This window comes from Miniopterus natalensis, chromosome 13 (assembly GCF_054644295.1).
Source record: "Miniopterus natalensis isolate mMinNat1 chromosome 13, mMinNat1.hap1, whole genome shotgun sequence".
Taxonomy (NCBI): domain Eukaryota; kingdom Metazoa; phylum Chordata; class Mammalia; order Chiroptera; family Miniopteridae; genus Miniopterus; species Miniopterus natalensis.
The window spans coordinates 18137232-18156127 of NC_142093.1; the positions used below are offsets into that span (position 1 = coordinate 18137232).

Genomic DNA, 18896 nt, shown 5'->3' on the forward strand with positions numbered 1-18896 from the left:
GGGCAGGAGCATACCTTAAACCACTGGCTTTCAAAATCTAGGTGTGTATAACTCCAAAGATTCTGGTTCAGAAAGTCTGGGTTGGGGCTCAGGGATCTACATTTTAAATAAAGGTCTCCGTGGATCCTATAGCCCCAGGACCACACTTTGAGAAACACCACACTAAGCCATCAAGTTGTTGGTCTCCATGGTTTAGTTATGAACCTTAGTAGAATACAGTATTAGAGAATCTCTAGATCTGTTACTACAACCCCAAGTTAAGGGCTCAAAGTCAAACCCATGTTTCTTGAAAAAAATTCTTCCTCAGTCTTTGCTTCTCTATCAGCAAGAAGTCATCCATCTAATTCATGGAATTTTCAGAGTTTGTTTTTGTTTTTTTAAAAATATCTTTTTATTGATTTCAGAGAGAGGGAAGAAGAGGGAGAGAGAGAGAGAGAAACATCAATGATGAGAGAGTCATTGATTGGCTGCAGCCCACAACCCGGGCATGTGCCCTGACCGGGAATCGAACCCCGATCGCCTGGATCCTAGGTCGATGCTCAACCGCTGAGCCACGCCCGGCCGGGCCAGAGTGTTTTTTGTTTTGATTTTTTGGGTTCTTTTCTTGGCTTCACAATTAAGCATCTATTTTTGGTTACTTTAAATTTTGGTCACCTCAAAGTAGATATTTTGTGCATATGGAACATAAATGTATATGCACATCTATTTTATTTAGCACATCTCACATTTAAAAAGGAACTAGAGCGTTCACAAAAGATAAAGCCTTATTTTTCCTTTACATTCCAAATGCCATGGGCTAAGAATTGTAAAAACTGTATTGAAGGCATATGTGCAGGTTGGAAATATTAGTTGACATTTACTTTTAAACAGATAGGGCCTCTTTCATGTCTAAAATGGAGACTTGGGAACATTTGTTTAAAACTGGTATAACAAGGAACTTTCTTGTTTTGAAGAAAGAGAAAAATACCCAGAGCTATGAGGGTCCTACATCTGGTTTTCCAGCAAGATAGTATTTGTGCCAGAAAAAGAAATTAATCTCTATACTCTTTAAACATTTGCCCATTTCCTTTATTTCCTGGTCTTTAACCATTGTTATATAGGATTATGATATAGACTCTGGACTCTTTGCCTTGATACATAGAAAATACTTCTACACTCAGCAGAAAATTATCCTCTTTTCAACTACTAATTTCTTAATTAGCCTAGCTTTGCTCTAGTTGGAATAGGGTACCCACCATTAGTCTTTGGGGATGGAAGAGGAAAGTGACAGAGTAAAAAAAAAAAAAAAAAAGTCCCATAGTGAGGATAGATGTTAACTTTGGGAAAGAGTGAAAAAACACCTTTCTTTTGTGTTTTCAGGAGATGCATTTAGAAGACACCACCAGATTCTGTCCGAAGGATGAAAGAGAAAGTGAACAAACATCTTTCAGCGATCAAAACCCCAGGCAAGACCAGAAAGGGGGCTTTCGCAGCTCCTTCCGCAAGCTCTTTAAAAAGAAGTGAGTAGCCCTTAGACAAGACAGCATTGTAACTCATTTCCCTTTGGGCTAAGTCTTGAGGTTTTAATAGTAGTAAGTATCAAGTAGCCTGGTTTCAGACAACTGCTTCAAGCTCAGTGCCTGCACCCAGTAGCCACGATTCTTGCAGGCGAAGATGTTTCTCATTGTAATTTCCTAGAGTAAAAGCAAACTCAGCTCTGTCCTCTGCCTCTTCTATCTTTTAGCCCTACTTCCTTGTTCCCAGAGTCATGTGTTCTGAGTGGAGTGAGCAGAGGAGGTCCCCTGGGAAATGAGCTGGTGACAATGAAATTCCTTTTAGACTGGGAGGAGTGGGATCCACTATGGGAGTTGGGGGTAATGGAAAGTTTTTTAAGGATCTCAGCACTTCTGCCTGTAGGTGCCTCTAGTTATCCTGGGGGGTTAGTACTGTTTATTGGGACTTACAGTGTCTTCCCTAGCAGAAATGATTGAATGGATTTGGCTTGGGCCCTAGTTAAAAAATCACTTTAATGGAGGCAAAAACAAGCCATTTCCCTTCTTTGGTCTTCTGAGATTCTAAGTGCTTGTTGTATGAAATCACCTACCAGACATTTTGGCCAGCACTTATCAGCACTGTCTTATAGACTGGGGGACAGTGGTCTAACCCCAGCGGGAAATGTAAGGAATTGAGAACCAAACATAGCATTTGACCATAGAGGGATTCTCCAGTCCAGCCATTGCCCACCTGAGAGACTTCAGTCTCTATCTCCACTGGCCCTCAGGCCTGCTTCACTCTTCCTTAGCAAGACTTCCCTGCTGCTGAGTTTCTCTTGGTAGAGGAAGTTCTTGCGGTCAGTTTTAAACAGTAGGTCTTCCTATGTTAGTGAATGGAAAAGTTAAACAAAGATACTCCTTTAAGTGAGTATCTTTAAGTAAGCTGCCTTTAAGTGAGTAAGCACAGGGAAATCATGTTCTCCGTGAGGAAGGGGTTCCTGGCTGGTTTAGATAATGAATGGTCTTGACAGGAGAACTGGGGGCAGGCTTGGAGTGAGGACTTTTTTGATCGTTTGTCTACTTCTTCTCCCATGAGGAGGAGGGTGGTACTGAGATTAGTGGGTGTCTGGCTGTTGGTCCCCACCTGTTGTTACTGGGAGAAGGGGAAATAGGCAGGAACAGAAACATTATTTCAGTCAGAAATAGCCCTACTCTACGAAGTCCCTTTTCATTTTTGCTAAGGCAGCCCATGTACACATGCATGACTTTTGCTGGATCCCCTTTATTCAGGGTGAGGAGTTAAGAATTTTCTCTCTCTCTCCAGGATCATAGACTTAGATCCTTCCTGGCCCAGTGCCTACCTCTCTCACACTTGGCAGGGATGGAGAGACCTGGAAACAGAGAGCTCCCCAGCCTGACCTTGGGATTTAGATTCCTAAATCCTTCAAAGGACTCCCAATTCCTAAGGGCACTGCTTGTACTTTTTTTTTTTTTTAACCACAGTGTTCCCAAAATAAACAGCCACTTCTTGCCCACTGCCATTTATAATGACTGGGTACTGTCTGTTGGAAAGCAATGAGCCCTGGATCCACCACTGATTTCTTTACAAATTCCCATTTTTCAGAGAGATGTAAGAAAATGCTCTGCAGTTACCTGAGGCAGAAAGAGTGGACTTGTCCTCTTTGTGTCCAGGGGACAGAACTAGGAGCAGTAGGTGAGAGGATGGATTTTCTAAAACTGCAGCTGCCTAGAACTGGAGCTGGCTGCCTCATGAGGGCGTGGGTTCTCTTTAGCAGAAGCTGGATGACCCCGGTCAGGGATGCTGACAGGGATTCCCACACTGTGTGAGATTGCCCAGGATAGTCACCTGAGTGCTTTCTAGTGCTGAGATTTGCTTCATCTGTAGTTTCACTTTGTTGTAGATCAATGTAAGTAGTCACATCTTTTTAACATCTGAAACAAATAATTAATGTGGCCTTGGGACTCATAATTTTAAACACTCACCATATGGAAGACCAGATTTTTTCCTTCTATAGCCCCACACAGCCCTCGATACAATGCTGAGGACTTGCTGTGTGGACTCTCCAAATTCGTGTTGGTTAATTGCTTCCAGTCATCTTGCAGCCTTTTGGGGTCTGTAAAGGGACAAATGGAGTCCCTTAGTTCTCTTAGATCAGTCTCTCCTGCCTCAATCATATTGCTGCCACCATACCTTTGTATTTAAAATCTGAAGTGTTATATGAATGGCCACACAGATGGCTGATCTCCCTGGCAGGCTTTCAAGCTTTTTACATCGGTTGTAGGACTGTGAGCTCCATCAGGTGATGCTCGCTTATTGCCTTGTGTCCAGGGTACCATAGTGGGCACTTTGGGGGTTGGGAATGGGATCAGGAAACAGCTTGAGTAGCTTTTCCGGAGTATTTCCCTCCAAAAACCATGGAAAGGTTGCTTCATTATGCTAAGGTAAAGAGATGGGGCAAAGAAGCCCTAGCGTAGCATGGAAAGGCCAGTGGCTCCTAGCTGAGAACACACTGTTCTCATTAATTAAGCATTCTTTCTTGTATGCATGTACTTTGCGAGACGCTCCTGTAGGAATCGTGAATGACATAGTCACAGGTGTTATGCAGCTTTATGTAGTTGCTCTTACGGAGGACTCTGAAGTTAGGCCTGTGGACAGGTAGAGGGAGGAACCATAAAGAGACACTCAGCTCATTCTCCTCCCGTGTTGTTGGGGGATCAGTCTGGCAGCAAGCCCTGTAACTAGGAAGTGGTTAACCCTGGGTACTGGAACCATGCCAGAGCCTGGCCTCAGAGGTCCCGAATGGACCAGCGCCAGAAAAGCCACCTGTGTCACATCTGGGGCTCACTGCCTGCCTACCCACCCCACAGCCCTCTGGAGGTTCATTCCTGTCTACGCTGACACACTTTTTGTATCCATAGGGGCTTGTTTGGCTGGTGGCCCCACACACCCAGAATGCTGCTTCGGGATGAAGCTAGGCATGGAGCCAGATGCAACAGAAAACCTGGGAAAGGGTTCTCTTCCCTCTGAGGCTGGGAGGGCCGGATGCTCATATCCACAAGGATTCAAAAGGGAGAGAGTCAAGTTGACATCTTTAAAAAAAATTCTGAAAAACACCCAAGACACTGGGGAAAGGATGACGCTCTGTGTCTGTCTCAGGCACATCTGTCCTGGGTAGATAGACACCAGGTCATATGTCTCTGAAAGCTGCCCAGAATTTATCAGAATAAACACCACATATCTTAAAGCCTGAAAATTTTAAATGAGGATTCCTAGAACCCAGGAGCAGACCTAATGCGATAGGCTGATGCTGGACTGAATCCTTACCCCTCTGCCTTTGAACAGGATGGGAGGCAAACTGTCCCGCTCTAGAAGGATCTAGATGGAGGTTGTCGAAGACTTGCATTTAGACTGTCCTGAAGTCTCAGGCACATGTTACTTCATCTTTATATATAAATCTCGCACTTAGGTTAATAAGTATTCTTGACTGGGGGTGTGGCATAGGGGAACAGGGTTATGCAAGATAGTTTGGGGAATGTAAATGTTCTTCCTTTTTATCCCCAAATCTGGGAGCAGTAGCAGATAAACAATATGGCTTCCAAACGATTAATTCTACTTCTCCCATTCTGTTCCTCTTTGGCACTTTATAACTTACATACCTCAAGAGTATCTCCTTCCTGGTCATTACCCTCCCCCATCAAGCACATCAGAATCTCTCTTCTTAATCACACACAGAGAGAGGACTTCCACAAGGCCCCAGGTGATATCAGAGAATCCTCTTCTTTCCGTGTCTTACCAGCTATTTTTGCATACGCCCAGCCTTGCTGTGGGGCAGACCATGTAATAGAAAACGGGATTAAAGAACCGATTCATAATTTTACCCTCACCTTCCTCTTGACCTCCTAAAGCCTATCAAGTCCTTCCCACATTCATACGCACTTTGGGGTTCTCTCTCATTTCCCATTTTATTTCCCCATGTAACTTTAAAATTACAGGAGACAGTTGAAGAGATGACATTTTAGATTTCTCAAACCTTATTATGAGTGTTTCTCAGTAGGTCATTTGAAATCAGTCACTAACTTAAGGGTCTTTAGTGTACTAGGTTCTGTCTAGCACAAAAGAAGAAAAAGAAATAGTTGTAGTCCACGAAGAGCTTACAGTCTAAATGTAAGGGTTCCCTAGCTGCAAGGTTTAGAAGATAGTAAGCACTCAACAAATATGTAGTAAGTGAAAGCTCATTTGTCAGTCACCTTGTTGATTAATTACTAGGGCCAAAGAATTTGGTGGACAGGATGAATTTCCTTGCTCCCTTATTTCTCCAATTACATGTCTCCTAAAGCTTTCAAAGTCTTTCCAATCAGAAAACCAGCCCTTCATAGGTCAGAGGGTTCTGTGCACCAGATTCCACCCCTCCTCTCTTCCCCAGCTCCAAACAAACTTTCAAGGTTTATTTGTAGCAAATTTATACATATATGACCTACCCAACTTACTGTCTTTGTCTTTGTCAGTGGCGTGGAAGGAAAGTTAGCAACAGGCCCTCCTATCAAACACTTGGCTGGTTATATGTCAGAATGCACAGGCAGCACTACCATGACCCAGCAAGTGTTTGCCAGGCCGTTTCTTCAGTGTCTGCTCAGGTCTGCTTTGCAGTCACTGAGGGACGGGCTGCATCCCACCGCCCCTGCGCCTGCGCCTGCGCACTGGCGCCAATGGCTCCAGGAGCTCAAAAGCCATTTCTCTTTATAGAGAAAGGGAATGAAAAGCAAATACTCTGGCCGTTTCTTCTTAGCCTGTAGGTGATTTCCCAGTAATTTAGGTCTACATCAGTTCAGAGCCTAACAGCCACACCTTTGGAAAAGTCCAGCCATCAGAGTGACCAGATTATTTTTAAAATGATGAAAATGAGCTTTTAATCCTGGCTACAGTGGATGCTAGATTTTGAAAAGGATTAGCAAGTTAGCCATTAGTTAATTAATAGTTAATATCAAGAAACACAGATAAAGTCACACACCTGGAGGCACACAGAGGTTGTTTATGAGAAGAGCAGTTAAAAAAGAAAAAACTAAGCTAAGTTTGTGGACTTTGAAAACTAGACAGGGCGATTTTGGCATTTGTTTCAGAAATGGGAACGCATCTGGTGAAGATTTCTGTGGTCCTTGGGGCTGGTGGTGACATCAAAGCTTTCCCATTTCCAGGTAAACACTAAATAGTTGCATGTTGGAACCATCAAAGTATGACATGTTGGGTTTTGGAGAGATCAGATGTAGCTAAGAGGGGAAATGTGAGGTAAAGATTTTAAGTTTCGAGTGACTTTCTGATGAGAAACTTCCATGTGGGTGAACAATTCAGAAGAGACACCAGCCAGATTCAAATCTTGCTTCCTACTTCCCGCCCCCAAAACTATAGGCATTTCTAGTCTTTGGGATAACAGACGATGTGGGGAAAGAATGAATGTATCTTCCTAACATTTGGGCACAACTGTACTAATCAGCGATGATTTGAATTGGAGGTAGGTGGGAGTTCTGAGAGTTGAGAGGAGGCCTGGAGTTCTGTTCCGGTGAGCTTGTGGAGGCTGTTTCAAGGGAAAATTCCAGGGGGGCTTTGAAAAGGAAGATGACCCTCACCCCACCCAGATATCATCTTACCTGATGAGTTCCCAGATGTACTAGGTTGAGAGAGAGAATCATTTTTCTTTTATGCACTGGGATAGAGTAGAAAAGTGCTCCTTACAGACCAGAGATAGACAGTATGCTGGGCAGCTGTGGCTTCATCTGTGAGACCAAATATCAGGGTGAAAAGTAAAAAAAATCTAGTCAGTCATCAGGTTTCCTGACATTGGGATGTTAGTCTTTGTGTGGATCCAACTTCCTTCCTTGAATAATATAAAAAAGGATGTTTGAATTCTGCCCAATTAATTCAGTAAATGATAGAGTCATAATTCACTTATAACAACAATGAGAACTCATAGCATACCAATGGCAGGGAAAGCACTTAACTCTTCTCTGTGGACAGTGGAAGCATGCCTGACTCAGCCTCCACACATGGAGAACTTGTTGGGTTGAGTAGGAGCTTTGGACAAAGAACTTCGTGTCTAACATCACTTTCATATATCCTGCATGAAGTCTTTTGATATTGGTTCTTAGTCACTGGGATAGTTTTACCCATTCTAGCTCATAGTTGAAGCTAGCCAAAGGCCCCCAGCCTAGCTTGTCAGAGATATTTCCAGAAAGCCTCCTCCCTCCAGGGACTTCTGACATGAACAAACTGGAGAAGGTGCAGAGCTGGAATGGATTACCCAACTGGCTTAACCAAGATAAAGGAAGAATGCACCCTGGACTGGGGACTCAATTGGACTGATTTGAGTTCTTGACTATTGATTGGGCTTGGTCTCCTTCGTGGTGGTTGAGGTTATAGAATCTCCTCAATCTGATTACTGTACGAATTTCTGCATTCTACCAAATGTAGCATATATGTGTGGTTGGTTTCAATAAATCTTTCATTTAAAAATGAAAACAAGTAAAAGTAAGAGTTTGTAATGTAATGCCCAAGTTCAGTAAAGGCCCTTGATAACCTTGGTTGAGAGCAATGAATTCCATCCATTTTAATTTAAGGTCCTTGCTCATTTGTGGAGTAGTTACTTGGTTGAATCAAAAAATAGGATTTCTTGAATTTTCTGAGCTTTGTTCCCCTTTTACAGTGTTACTATATAGTATCTTACACTGACATACACAGTTGTTACAATTGTCCCTGTAAAGCATTAGAAAGCTATTCTTTTTATGTTGCCTGTGAGTCATAGTTACACATGTCCTGAGTCATGAAATTCAAGGGAAGTAAAAATTATTCCAGATCTAGGAGGTAACTGTTTTACAAATGCAAAACAATTTGGATAGATAAAATATTTGAAAACAATTTAAACCAAATCAACCTGTACTTTATCTGTGTGCTGAGATTTTAGGTCCAGTGGATCAGAATACAGGGAAAAAACTAATGAGAATCCCTCAATGGATCCTTCACCCACCAAACAAGATTTCTTCAGAAACCGACTTGCTCTTGCAAATGACCTTGACCAAGGAACAGCTGTGTAAAACATACTTAAAGTTGTACTGTCAAGTGGTAAGATGAGGATAAGAAGCTTGTATATATTTGTGTAGGAAAGTATATATATATATATATATATATATATATATATAGATGTATAAATCCCTGAGGAAAGCTAATATAAATACTTACATATGAAACTAAATCTACATACAAACAAGACATGGACGAGATGAAGATTAGTCTATGGTTGAGAGCTGTCTTTTTGAACCTCAACACTTGGGAAAAGGGAAACGAAGACTTCACAGCATTACAGAAAAACACAATAAATCTGGAGGAAAATAAACGTTTGTAAGATCAAAAACTTCCACCTTGAAGTCATTCTCCTAGTGTGACATTAGCTTGTTCATATTTAACATGGGATATGAATTTTATGCTTCCTAGGCATTCAGCTTATTCATCCCAGAGTTCTTAGTCTAATACACACTGTTAGGGGCCAGTTCTGTCTTGCCATTAGTCTTCTAAAAACCCCAAGGCAATACCTAACATTCCTTAAGGCAAAGGAATCAAGTAACAACTGTATTTTACATGCTGCAACTCTGAGTTGTGGAGATTTTGTACCATGATACCAAAGGTTCAAATCTTAAAGACACATTGATCTCCAAAGAGGAAGAGAACCTTAAGAGTAGTATTTCTCTTGTTCTATGGTTATGAAAATCAGTCTAGGGAACAGTGATTTCTTTAGGAAGTAGGAGGCCAAAGAAACATTTTTTCTTGTGTGGGTTTTGCTGCAGATGGGAACAGTGTAGAGCCAGTCTTATTGAGCACTTGGTCAGAAATCAGAGATCCCCCTAGTGATCCTGAGTGTTACACATACATACTCATGACTGATGGGCTGCGTCGGGGGAGAGGGGGGAGGGGAGCACTGATTTGGCTACACCCTCCTCAGGGCTTTCAGTCTGGAAGGAAGGTAGCAACATCAATGTGTTAATGGCTCACATACAGTGGTTGCTACAAGCACCAGGTCAGAATGAAAACTTAGAGCTGGCAGTACCTTACTCTGTTTTCCAGAAGTAAGTTGTAAAGAAACAGTTCTTACAGCTCAGATGAGAATCATCGCAATGGATGTGGGGTAATAAAATGTGCTCTATTTCCACACGGATATGTCTTAAGATGGCCTACATCCTTGACATGCCCCAAACATCAGAGTCATAAGAGAAAAAAAGTTAGGTTTAAAGAATTAGCCCCCACTCCCAGACAGTTGTCTTTAGTACAGTAGGGGCGTCTGGTTACCGTTTATTCAGAATCTCGGCTCCCAAACTGTTTCTTCAGAGAAAGTCCCTCTTGTACTTTTTGACCAAATAAGGGAAGTTTCACTTTTAAGTGTTACAGGTTTTCTTCTACTTGTCTGATGACTACTTAGGAACTGCTTCGTTAGCATTTTTAACAATAGGTGGTCTGGAACACACAAAGGATGGCTGCCAAGTTTGGGGGATTTCTAATATTTAAGTCAAGCTTTCCATTTTCCCAAAATTAATGGGCTCATTTGAAATTAGATTTCTCTCTATTATCAGCCAACGAAGTTTTGGGGGCAGTGCTTGATAGAGACCTATAATCTTTTAAGGGAAAAAATAGAAATTGATGTGTGACACTAGAGCTAATTTTTATACATTATAAGAACACAAGGATGTGATTTAGGCAAAGCTGAAAATACTGTTTTAGGAAGTTGTCAGACATTTAAAGTAGTCAAGGTTTTTGTACCTAACCCAAATAACTTATTTTCCAAAATTAATGTTGTTTTTGAAGAGCTTAGTGCATAATCTTTGATAAGTCATCTACACCTGTGTTATCTATAAAAAGAGAGATTTTTATTCATTCTTCTTACTCCATTCTCTTGAGACATAGTAGCGTTAAATGCTCTTAATTCTCAGCAAGAAAACAGAATGTGTTGTTTCTTCCTCATGTATATAAACCTTTCCATCTAAAGATAGTGGGATCTACTGTAAAGGATTGTGGATGGACACCATCTGTGTTTCTAATTGGGTTGTTTCCACTTAGCACTGGATACATCCCCTCTCCTCATTATCACATTTTCCCTTTCAACTGAGGAAGACCCTTCAGCATACAAACATGCTCTGATTTCTCCCATTTTTTTAAACAAAAGAAATCTTCTCTTCACAGTTCGCTTTCTTTTATAGTAAAACTTGAAAGAAGAAGCTGCTCCAGTTCCTCTCCTCCCATTCTCTGCTAGTCCCTCCTCTCTCCTCCCTCTCTTAATGTCAGCATGCCCCAGGGTTCTCCTTTGCTCAGATCTCTTCTTTTTTTCAGTCTGCTGGCTTTAAAATAAGATCTTTATGAAAGTGACTCCCTATACCTTCAGCTCAGAACTCTCTCCTAAATCCCTGCCTTACATCTCCAACTGCCTCCTTGGTATCTCTGATATATTTACTGAACTAAACATATCCAAGCCTGCTTCAACCCCCCCCCCTTGGTTAATGGTACTTTTGTCCTTCCAAGGCCAAAACCTTGACGTCATCCTTGACAATTCTGTTTCTTACAGTCCACCTGTATTCTATCAACAGATTGGCTGTCTTCCAAGGATGTCCAGACTCTGGCCTCTTCTCACCACCTCCACTGCTGTCACGCTGGCCGGGCTGCCTTCTGTTGGGCTAGCCTCCTTACTCTCACTCTTAACCCCACGTTATTCTCAACATGGCAGCCAGAGCGATCCTGTTAAAATGTAAATCAGATCATGTATGTCATGCCTCTGCTCCAACCCTCGAAGGGTTCTATTTCTCTCAAACAGAAGCCAGTCATCAGAAGTGATCTGGACCCCATTAAACCTCTAATGGCATTTCCTATTTCACCCACATTCATTCCTCTCCAGATACAAGTAGCCTCACTGTTCCTCAGATATACCAAGTATGTTCCTGCCTGTGAGATTTTGAATTTGCTGTTCCCTGGGACTTGGCATATTCTTTCCCCCAGACACTTCGATGTCTCATTCCTTCACCTCCTTCAAATCTTCACTCATCCATCATGTTCTCCATGAGGCTGACTCTGACCATCCCATTTAAATTTCACCTCTTGTCCCCTACTTTCCCAGCCACCTTGCCCTTGTTCATAGTAGTTACAACATTCTAACGTATAATATACCTATTTATGTTTATTACCTATTGTCTACATCTTCTGACTACATTATTAATCCCATGATGGTACGGATTTTTGTCTATTTGTTCATTGCTATATTCCTAGCATCAGAACTGTAACTGGAACAATAAATAATTGCTGAAAGTTGAATGGTCAGATGGGCCCTTATCAAATGCTTATAACTAAGGTCACTCAAAACCAATTTAAGTGGCAATAAACATCAAATGAAGCTATAAAGTATCAAACTATGAGGACTTCAGGATGAACCACCAATTTCTTAAAAGAGATCTAATAGCAGGCAAACTTTGAAAACATGTCCCTTTTAACTTCAGTTACCATTTATTGAGCAACTACTGTATAAAGGTCTTTGGACTTTACACATATTACAGTAGGTCCTTGAATAAGTGTTTTGTACAATGTTGTTTCATTATAACATTGATGAGATGCTGTAGGACCTTTACTCTTGTTTATATCAATTAACCCATGGTTAAATTGGTTTCATTATATGTTATTTCACTTGAAGTTCCAGAACCTATTGATGACTTTATTGAGGACTTAGTATACCTTTAAACCTCACAATAATCCCCAGTAGTAGAGATCTATTAATCTCATGCACTGATGAAGAACAGAGACTCATTACTTAAATAACTTCTCCAAAGTCACACATCTAGTAATAGAACTAATATGTGAACACAGATATGTATGATTTCAAAGCACCTACTTGTACTCTTGTACCACGAGTCTTCCTTTTCTTGAAGAATCATGAAGGTAGAGAAATAGCTTCTGAAAATGGCTGTCATTTTTTTCTTGCATCCAATGAGAATTAAGAGTCCTAAAATATAAGAATGGGCATAAACTGCTTTTTTGGAATTGTACTCTATCAAACCTTCCTTGCCTCTGGGAGCCACGTGCAACTATGCACAGAGGCAGGCTCAGCTCTGGGCTGTGCCCTAGAGACTTAAGCTCCCTGAGACTGTGATGAGCTAACATGATTACATAGAAAAGTAAATCACCTGGTTAAAATTCAAAGAAAATAACATTTCAAGAGCCAATTCACAGGTTTGACTATCAATATTAACGTTATCTTCCTATAGCTATTGATTACCTACAATTTACTCAATAACGCATACTTGGATTTCCACTGTGGATTTCACAGTGGCCTACAAATGGAACTGGGTCTTTAAACCAGGGGAGGAAAACCGCTAATAAATTTTAACTATCCCTGAAAGCATTCCTCCAAATACCAGGAATCAAAGTTGAGTCAGTGGTCTCAGCTATTAACTGCCACATGATGTTGGCTAGGTCATTTCACTGCTCCAGGCCTCACTTGCTTCAATTTTTAAATAAGGGTATTTGATCTCTAAGAATTCATCGGTTTTTACATTCTGTAGTTCACCACGAATAACTGCATAATTCTTTACAATGTGCAACTGTAAACTACCTTTCCATGCCAAGCTAGGAAGAACTGTTAAATGTCAGGCTGCCATGTTCCAGCAGGTCTCAGCAAAACTTGCCAATCAAGGAACCGTGTTATCATAGAACTTCTTTTATGGAATACAAATGCCTCAGGCCTCCGAAACTTCATCCAGGTGACAGCCAAGGTCACTAAAGTACTAATTTTCATCCCAAGGGACTCCCACTCACTGCAATCATAGGGCTTGATACAGAAGGAAATCCTGAACTTCTTTTATAATAGTGTGATACAGGAATAAGCATCTGCAAAGCAAGGCCATGATAAAGAGTAAACTATTTCTGCATGGCAAGTATGAACTAAAATGAAAATCACTGACATTAAAAATATTGTCCTCTAAAATAAATGCATGCAAAAATAATACACTTGTGGGCTATGTAAGGCATTTTTCTTTATTATTTTTCAGTTTATCTTAGTAATGCCAGAAAAATAACAGCCATTATTTTCACTTTAAATGCAAACCAAATACTGCTGCACACAGAGTACAAAGATTACCTACGAACATGGTTAGGTAGAAAGGCCATATTAGATGTATAGACCACACTTTGTTTTTACATCAAAGTAAGACTGACAGAGCAATTTTTTGACAATTTAGCAAATACCGTGCTACTAAACAAAGGTAAATACACGTATATATACATAAACATGTTTCAACTAAAGTTATACATGTCACTTTGACAAACAAAGGCTTCTTCTCTGGTGGGTTTCACCAGATATTTGCACCCCAAAGTCCCCTGCCCTGATCCCGCCCCCAAATGCTGACTTGATCTGAAGAAAAAAATTAGAGATGTTCTTAATTAAAGGCACATTTGGCAGCTACTGAAAGTGGCATGCATCTGGCACAGGTGCGCTCTCCCTAAAGCCACACATGTGACTTCCATCCATTATGCATCTTGTTTGAGTGGTAGTCCAATATGATCCACCTTTAGCTAACTTGCTTTATAATTTTGCAGCAATTGGCTACGTAATGCACTATTTTCATTAAAGGCAAAAGGGAAATTTACTCACAGTTGACAGAAAATGCACTTTACGGTGTCAAAAATGGAAAATAAGGCATGAAATTTACAAAACAAGTTACAAGTGCTTTTGTTATTTAGATTTATCATATAGAACTCATGCTTCTTAACTAGAGCTCAAAACATTTTATTGGCTCATGTATAAGGGATTATGAAATGATTTTAAAAGTTAGCAATGAGATGTTTCAGAAGGAAAATATTGAATAAGTAAACTAAATCATCACTTTCCCTTATAATTTTACTGCATAATTCTTTCAGCCAAACTGATTAACCTTGTGATGTTTATTTTACTGGTAAAGATTAATGTGCAACACAACAGGGCCTGCACTTGTATAACAGTCAAACAATATAAGTTAAAAAAGAACAAGTGAACCTACCCATAGCAGCAGAATACCAAGAAATAAATGGTTAAATTGGTTTCTTTCTAGAGGAAAGAAAGTTTTCTCAATACTATGTACACTAATAAATTGGGACACCCCTCCCTCCATTTCCCTTGTTTTACTGAGCCACTTAAAACTGAATTTAAGTTGTCATTAAAAGACAAACAGTGAACTACATGACTAAAGTAAGCTAAGCTTGAGAATTAAGACAAGAACATGATCATAGGTATCAACTAACTTTTGGACTGCTTAATTTTTGATTTGCGAAAAAACCCATTAAGAATTTAGAACTGTAATATAGCCTCCAACTGAAATAGTACCTGTTCACTAGACTGTTCTGTTAACTGCAGTATAATTAATGTGGCATGCTCCTTGCTAAATTCAGATCCAGTAAAACAGAACATTCTTGAATTGTCAGAGCACAGTAACCTACTAAACACGTAATTTGATACCCAATTACCTTTAATCAAACTTTTAATGTTTATATATTTCCTGATAATTTGTACTCTGAAAATACACTGAAGACTGGGAAGAGTAAATAACCTTTGAATAAATTTAGAAACATATACTTATCTGTTCCTGTTTTTAAAAGTGCTTAGCTATGTGGAAAGGCTCCCTTTCTGTTACTTCAGTTATTAGCTCACTTATGTAAATTCAACCTGGAAATATTTTCATTGTATGACCCAAAGATAATGAAACATCTAAGAACCATTTCCATTTCCAAAAGACATGTTCCATATTTTGAAATGTGGTTTAGAAAGTCATGCTGCATTGACTGTCTTATAACGTCCTAGATTCAAAAGCAGAATTTTGTGGTGATGCATTTATCTTCTCAGCCACTTGTTGTCCCTGATTAAGTATATCTTAGTTACTACAAAGAATAAATTTGTCAGCTAGTTAATGTTCCACAAATGAAGGTAAGGATAGTTGTCTCACCTCCATTTAAGGGCATCCAATTGGAATTTTTCTAATTAGTTAGCACTGCAGAAAATATTTTTACCCAGATGTCACACTTCAAAATAAAAAAGTATCCTCTATCCACAATGCATATGAAGCTGATGGACAGTGGTCTCCTAGAACCACTAGGATGGTTCCCTTTGTGAAGCATGATTAGAGCTCCAAATCTTGAATTTTTACCCTTTATACGATCAGGCAGGTTGAAAACCCTTATTGAAGGTGAACACACTGGCCAGAGATACCGAATGGGCTCCAGTGTGACTCTTCTCAGGTTCTTATTTGGAGTGGGGATGGGGTAATTAAGAAATTATCAATAAGACATATAAAGGGAAATCCTAGGGACAATGAGGCTGGTTTAATAAAAAGTCATGGGAGATTCTGGAATGTGTATTATGATTAATTGTAGCAGCACTAGTAAGTAGGCTTGATAAATACTTATTGAATGAATGGTCTTACGGACACTGCATACGAGAGTGGATTTGAAATTTTTGGGGAGACTTTTAAAAGGAGACGTTTTACAAAGAGAAAAATGGCTACCTACCATAATAGGAATGGTACAGATATTAAACAAAGATTCAACTCTAACAAATAAATAAGGATATGCTAGGATGGACTGCTTAATGATGATGCAATCAACATTCTTAAAGGACTATATACTGTACTATTACGATGTACATTTAATGCTCTAATGAATGTCACAGGGAATTATAAAAGTATTAGGTTTTGGCCATGATGCAGCACTTCTAAAATGTCTCTAATGGCATGGTTAACAGAATCGCTGACATGACGCTTCATTATTCAGAGGACACATGCAGATACTGATGAACTGATGACTCTAAGGATGGAATACTGCACATTTCACAGACATTAGAGTGGAGATTAATAAAACTTTTTCTCTTCAACAAGTTGCATGCATTTCAGTCACAGTATTTGTTAGACTCAGAAGATCAGTACATAGGCTTAATGAATAATCCATATAATGATTTTAAGGACGTAGGCAGATGTTCTCTTATGAATAGTTCTGATAGAGCAAAGACCTCAAGCAAGGTAGAATGTTTAATATAAACTTTAACAAACTGTATACATGTTGCCTAGGAAATTAAAAAACTTACAAAGTTCTGCTTAAAAGATACCCATCCTATTCTAACCAAATACTATCCTACATGCCAAACTGTAACTTCAGATCATCCTGAAAGATGAATACATACATCCGGAACTAGAAACCAAGGCGTACCACAACGCGTGCTTTTATGCTTAGTGTTTGCGTGTGTGTGTTTCAACTGAAAGAAATAAGAATCAACCATTTTCTCCATATAATAATTTAATATATGCCAGCCAACAAGGTATTTGTATTTTTATTCAATTAAATTAAAACAGACCTGCCAGGTTTATTATATAACATTCACTATATACACATGATTTAGGCAATGCAAGGTAATTCTAGATATGCTGATTACTCAACTATTAGTAAAACATGAACGGTGTCAGTGATGCCCAGCAAGTACTAAGTGCTCCTTTTCACACTGGGTGACTGCATTTCCACAGTACGGTTAGAGGGACAGCTATGAGCCATGACGTGGATTACCAGTAAACCTTTGTGGGAAAAGGGGGGGAAATGACAATCTAGCATAGATTAACAGTCTTCTAAAATGTAAATTGTATTCTTGACAGTTACATTTTTAAGAAAAAGTTCTTCTGTCATGTTAATGACACAAAGATTCTCATTTGAAGGCAACACCACCACGTTTTGTTGGTATAGGGAGGGTGAGTGGGGATATGCTCTTAAAACTGATATAATTATTCTTTAAAAAAAAAAAAAAAAGTACCTCTTTGGTGAAGCCTTGGTACCCATTCAATTCATTCTATTCACTGTAATGATCTGTAAACAGGACTGTAGTACAGTGCTGGGCCTTGATTCCAACAAGGTCAGGTACCACAGCCTTTCCTCACAGTCCTTTGAATGATTTTTAAGAAAATATTCAAAGCCGGATGAGTAAAAGCAAAGGAAAACAAAGGAGGATATGAAGATCCCTGTTTAAGATTTCTTTTTAAAAAGTGCATAATATTTTGAATTACAAAAACTGTCATCATGTGGGCCTGCTGGACACTAGACTGTGTTTTCCATCCCTTTATTGATAAAGATCACTTCACAAAAAGAGGACTCCGGCCCATTGGCTGGAAAAAGTCCCTTTAATTGAGTTTCAGGTGCAATCAGTTGTCCAATTCCTCTAGATCAGTCTTTCCATATTCTAAACGAATACCATCTTCATTATATAATTATGTCTAGGTTAAAATTCATTGTCTTATACTGCATCTTGAAGTAGAGTCGTTAGTGTTTGGAGTTCTCGTTCTAACTCCTCAGTGCTGGCACATTCAGTGCATCCATTGCCAGCAATGGATTTAGGGAGAGGGAAATGTACATCCGGTTCGGAGGAACTCAGGAGGAATGGGCATTCTCCAACAGCGGTGGTCCATCTCTGTGCATGGAAGGGTGTGTGTGCTCCCTTTTGTAAGTTTTTGGAGGGAGTTTAGGGATATGCTGAGAAGTGCTTTGTCGTGGAGGAACAGGTGGCCCAGCAATGGAATGAAGGTCCACTTCTTGTGTCAATGGTGGCGATGGCAGATGCCTTCTCGTGCCATGAGGAGAAGGTGTTTGAGGAGGAGGTGGTGTGAAGGGGGAAGGGCTGTTTGGAAAGAAGGCATTGCCGTGATCACTTTTTTTGCCCAAAGGGGGAGGTTGGAGGTGTAGTGGTGAGCTTGAGAAAACATCAGGTGTCCTCACAGGTTCTCGTGGTGGTAATAAGGGAGGGCTTTCAGGAGCATCTGATATAGAGGTCCGGTCTGATATCGAGTATCGTGGTGAATAGGCTTTTGATGTGGGTTGCCTAGGAGGAATTGCTGGAGGGCTGTCCAAATGCTTAGACATAATCTAAGACAAATGAGAAAAATAAAACACATTTATTAATAATTTAATTTATGTAGTACCATGAATATATTAAGAATTCAGTTTGGGTTTTCAAACACACTCTTGGAAGAGCCCTAGGTGTGGATCAGGGAGTTGTGCCACATGCTTTAAATGGGAGGTTATGCCAATTCATTAAAAAAAAAACAACAACTTTTTTCAACGTTAAGTTTTTAATTACTCTTCTCAAATTTGGTTGTTTGCTACTGCTTACCTATCAACCTAATATAAGATCTTTTCTTATTTAACGTAAGTTACCTGCTAATTTTACAATATTAACCTTACTATATTAATATTTCATGTTCTGCAGTGCCTTGACTTATCCAGGTGCTTTGCCCTCTGGACACTTTGAGAACCAGTGAATCAAGTTAACAGTTGGCAAAGAAAGTTTAACTAGGTGGAAAAATGGCTATTATGAGCCTTTAAGGTCT

The 18896-nt window shown here is 39.9% G+C and overlaps 2 protein-coding genes across 10 annotated transcripts in view; one reads left to right on the forward strand and one right to left on the reverse strand.

Annotated features, from left to right (window-relative positions):
- The window catches only part of ARHGEF33 (Rho guanine nucleotide exchange factor 33), a 36486-nt gene extending 27833 nt beyond the window's left edge, over nucleotides 1-8653 (forward strand). For 2 of the 3 annotated variants that reach the window (XM_087823494.1, XM_087823495.1), the window contains 2 exons: nucleotides 1360-1499; nucleotides 8447-8653. In XM_087823494.1, the coding sequence (XP_087679620.1) occupies nucleotides 1360-1499; nucleotides 8447-8576 (270 nt within the window). In that variant the 3' untranslated portion in view covers nucleotides 8577-8653. Of the gene's footprint in view, nucleotides 1-1359; nucleotides 1500-6611 lie in introns of all 3 variants that reach the window. The other variant, XM_087823496.1, reaches the window with a different exon arrangement.
- Nucleotides 8654-12323: 3670 nt separating this feature from the next.
- SOS1 (SOS Ras/Rac guanine nucleotide exchange factor 1) overlaps nucleotides 12324-18896 on the reverse strand; it is a 108503-nt gene continuing 101930 nt past the window's right edge. For 6 of the 7 annotated variants that reach the window (XM_087823491.1, XM_087823493.1, XM_087823490.1 and 3 more), the window contains one exon: nucleotides 16807-18432. In XM_087823491.1, coding sequence (XP_087679617.1) covers nucleotides 17941-18432 — 492 coding nt within the window. In that variant the 3' untranslated portion in view covers nucleotides 16807-17940. Of the gene's footprint in view, nucleotides 12512-16806; nucleotides 18433-18896 lie in introns of those variants that run through there. The other variant, XM_087823492.1, reaches the window with a different exon arrangement.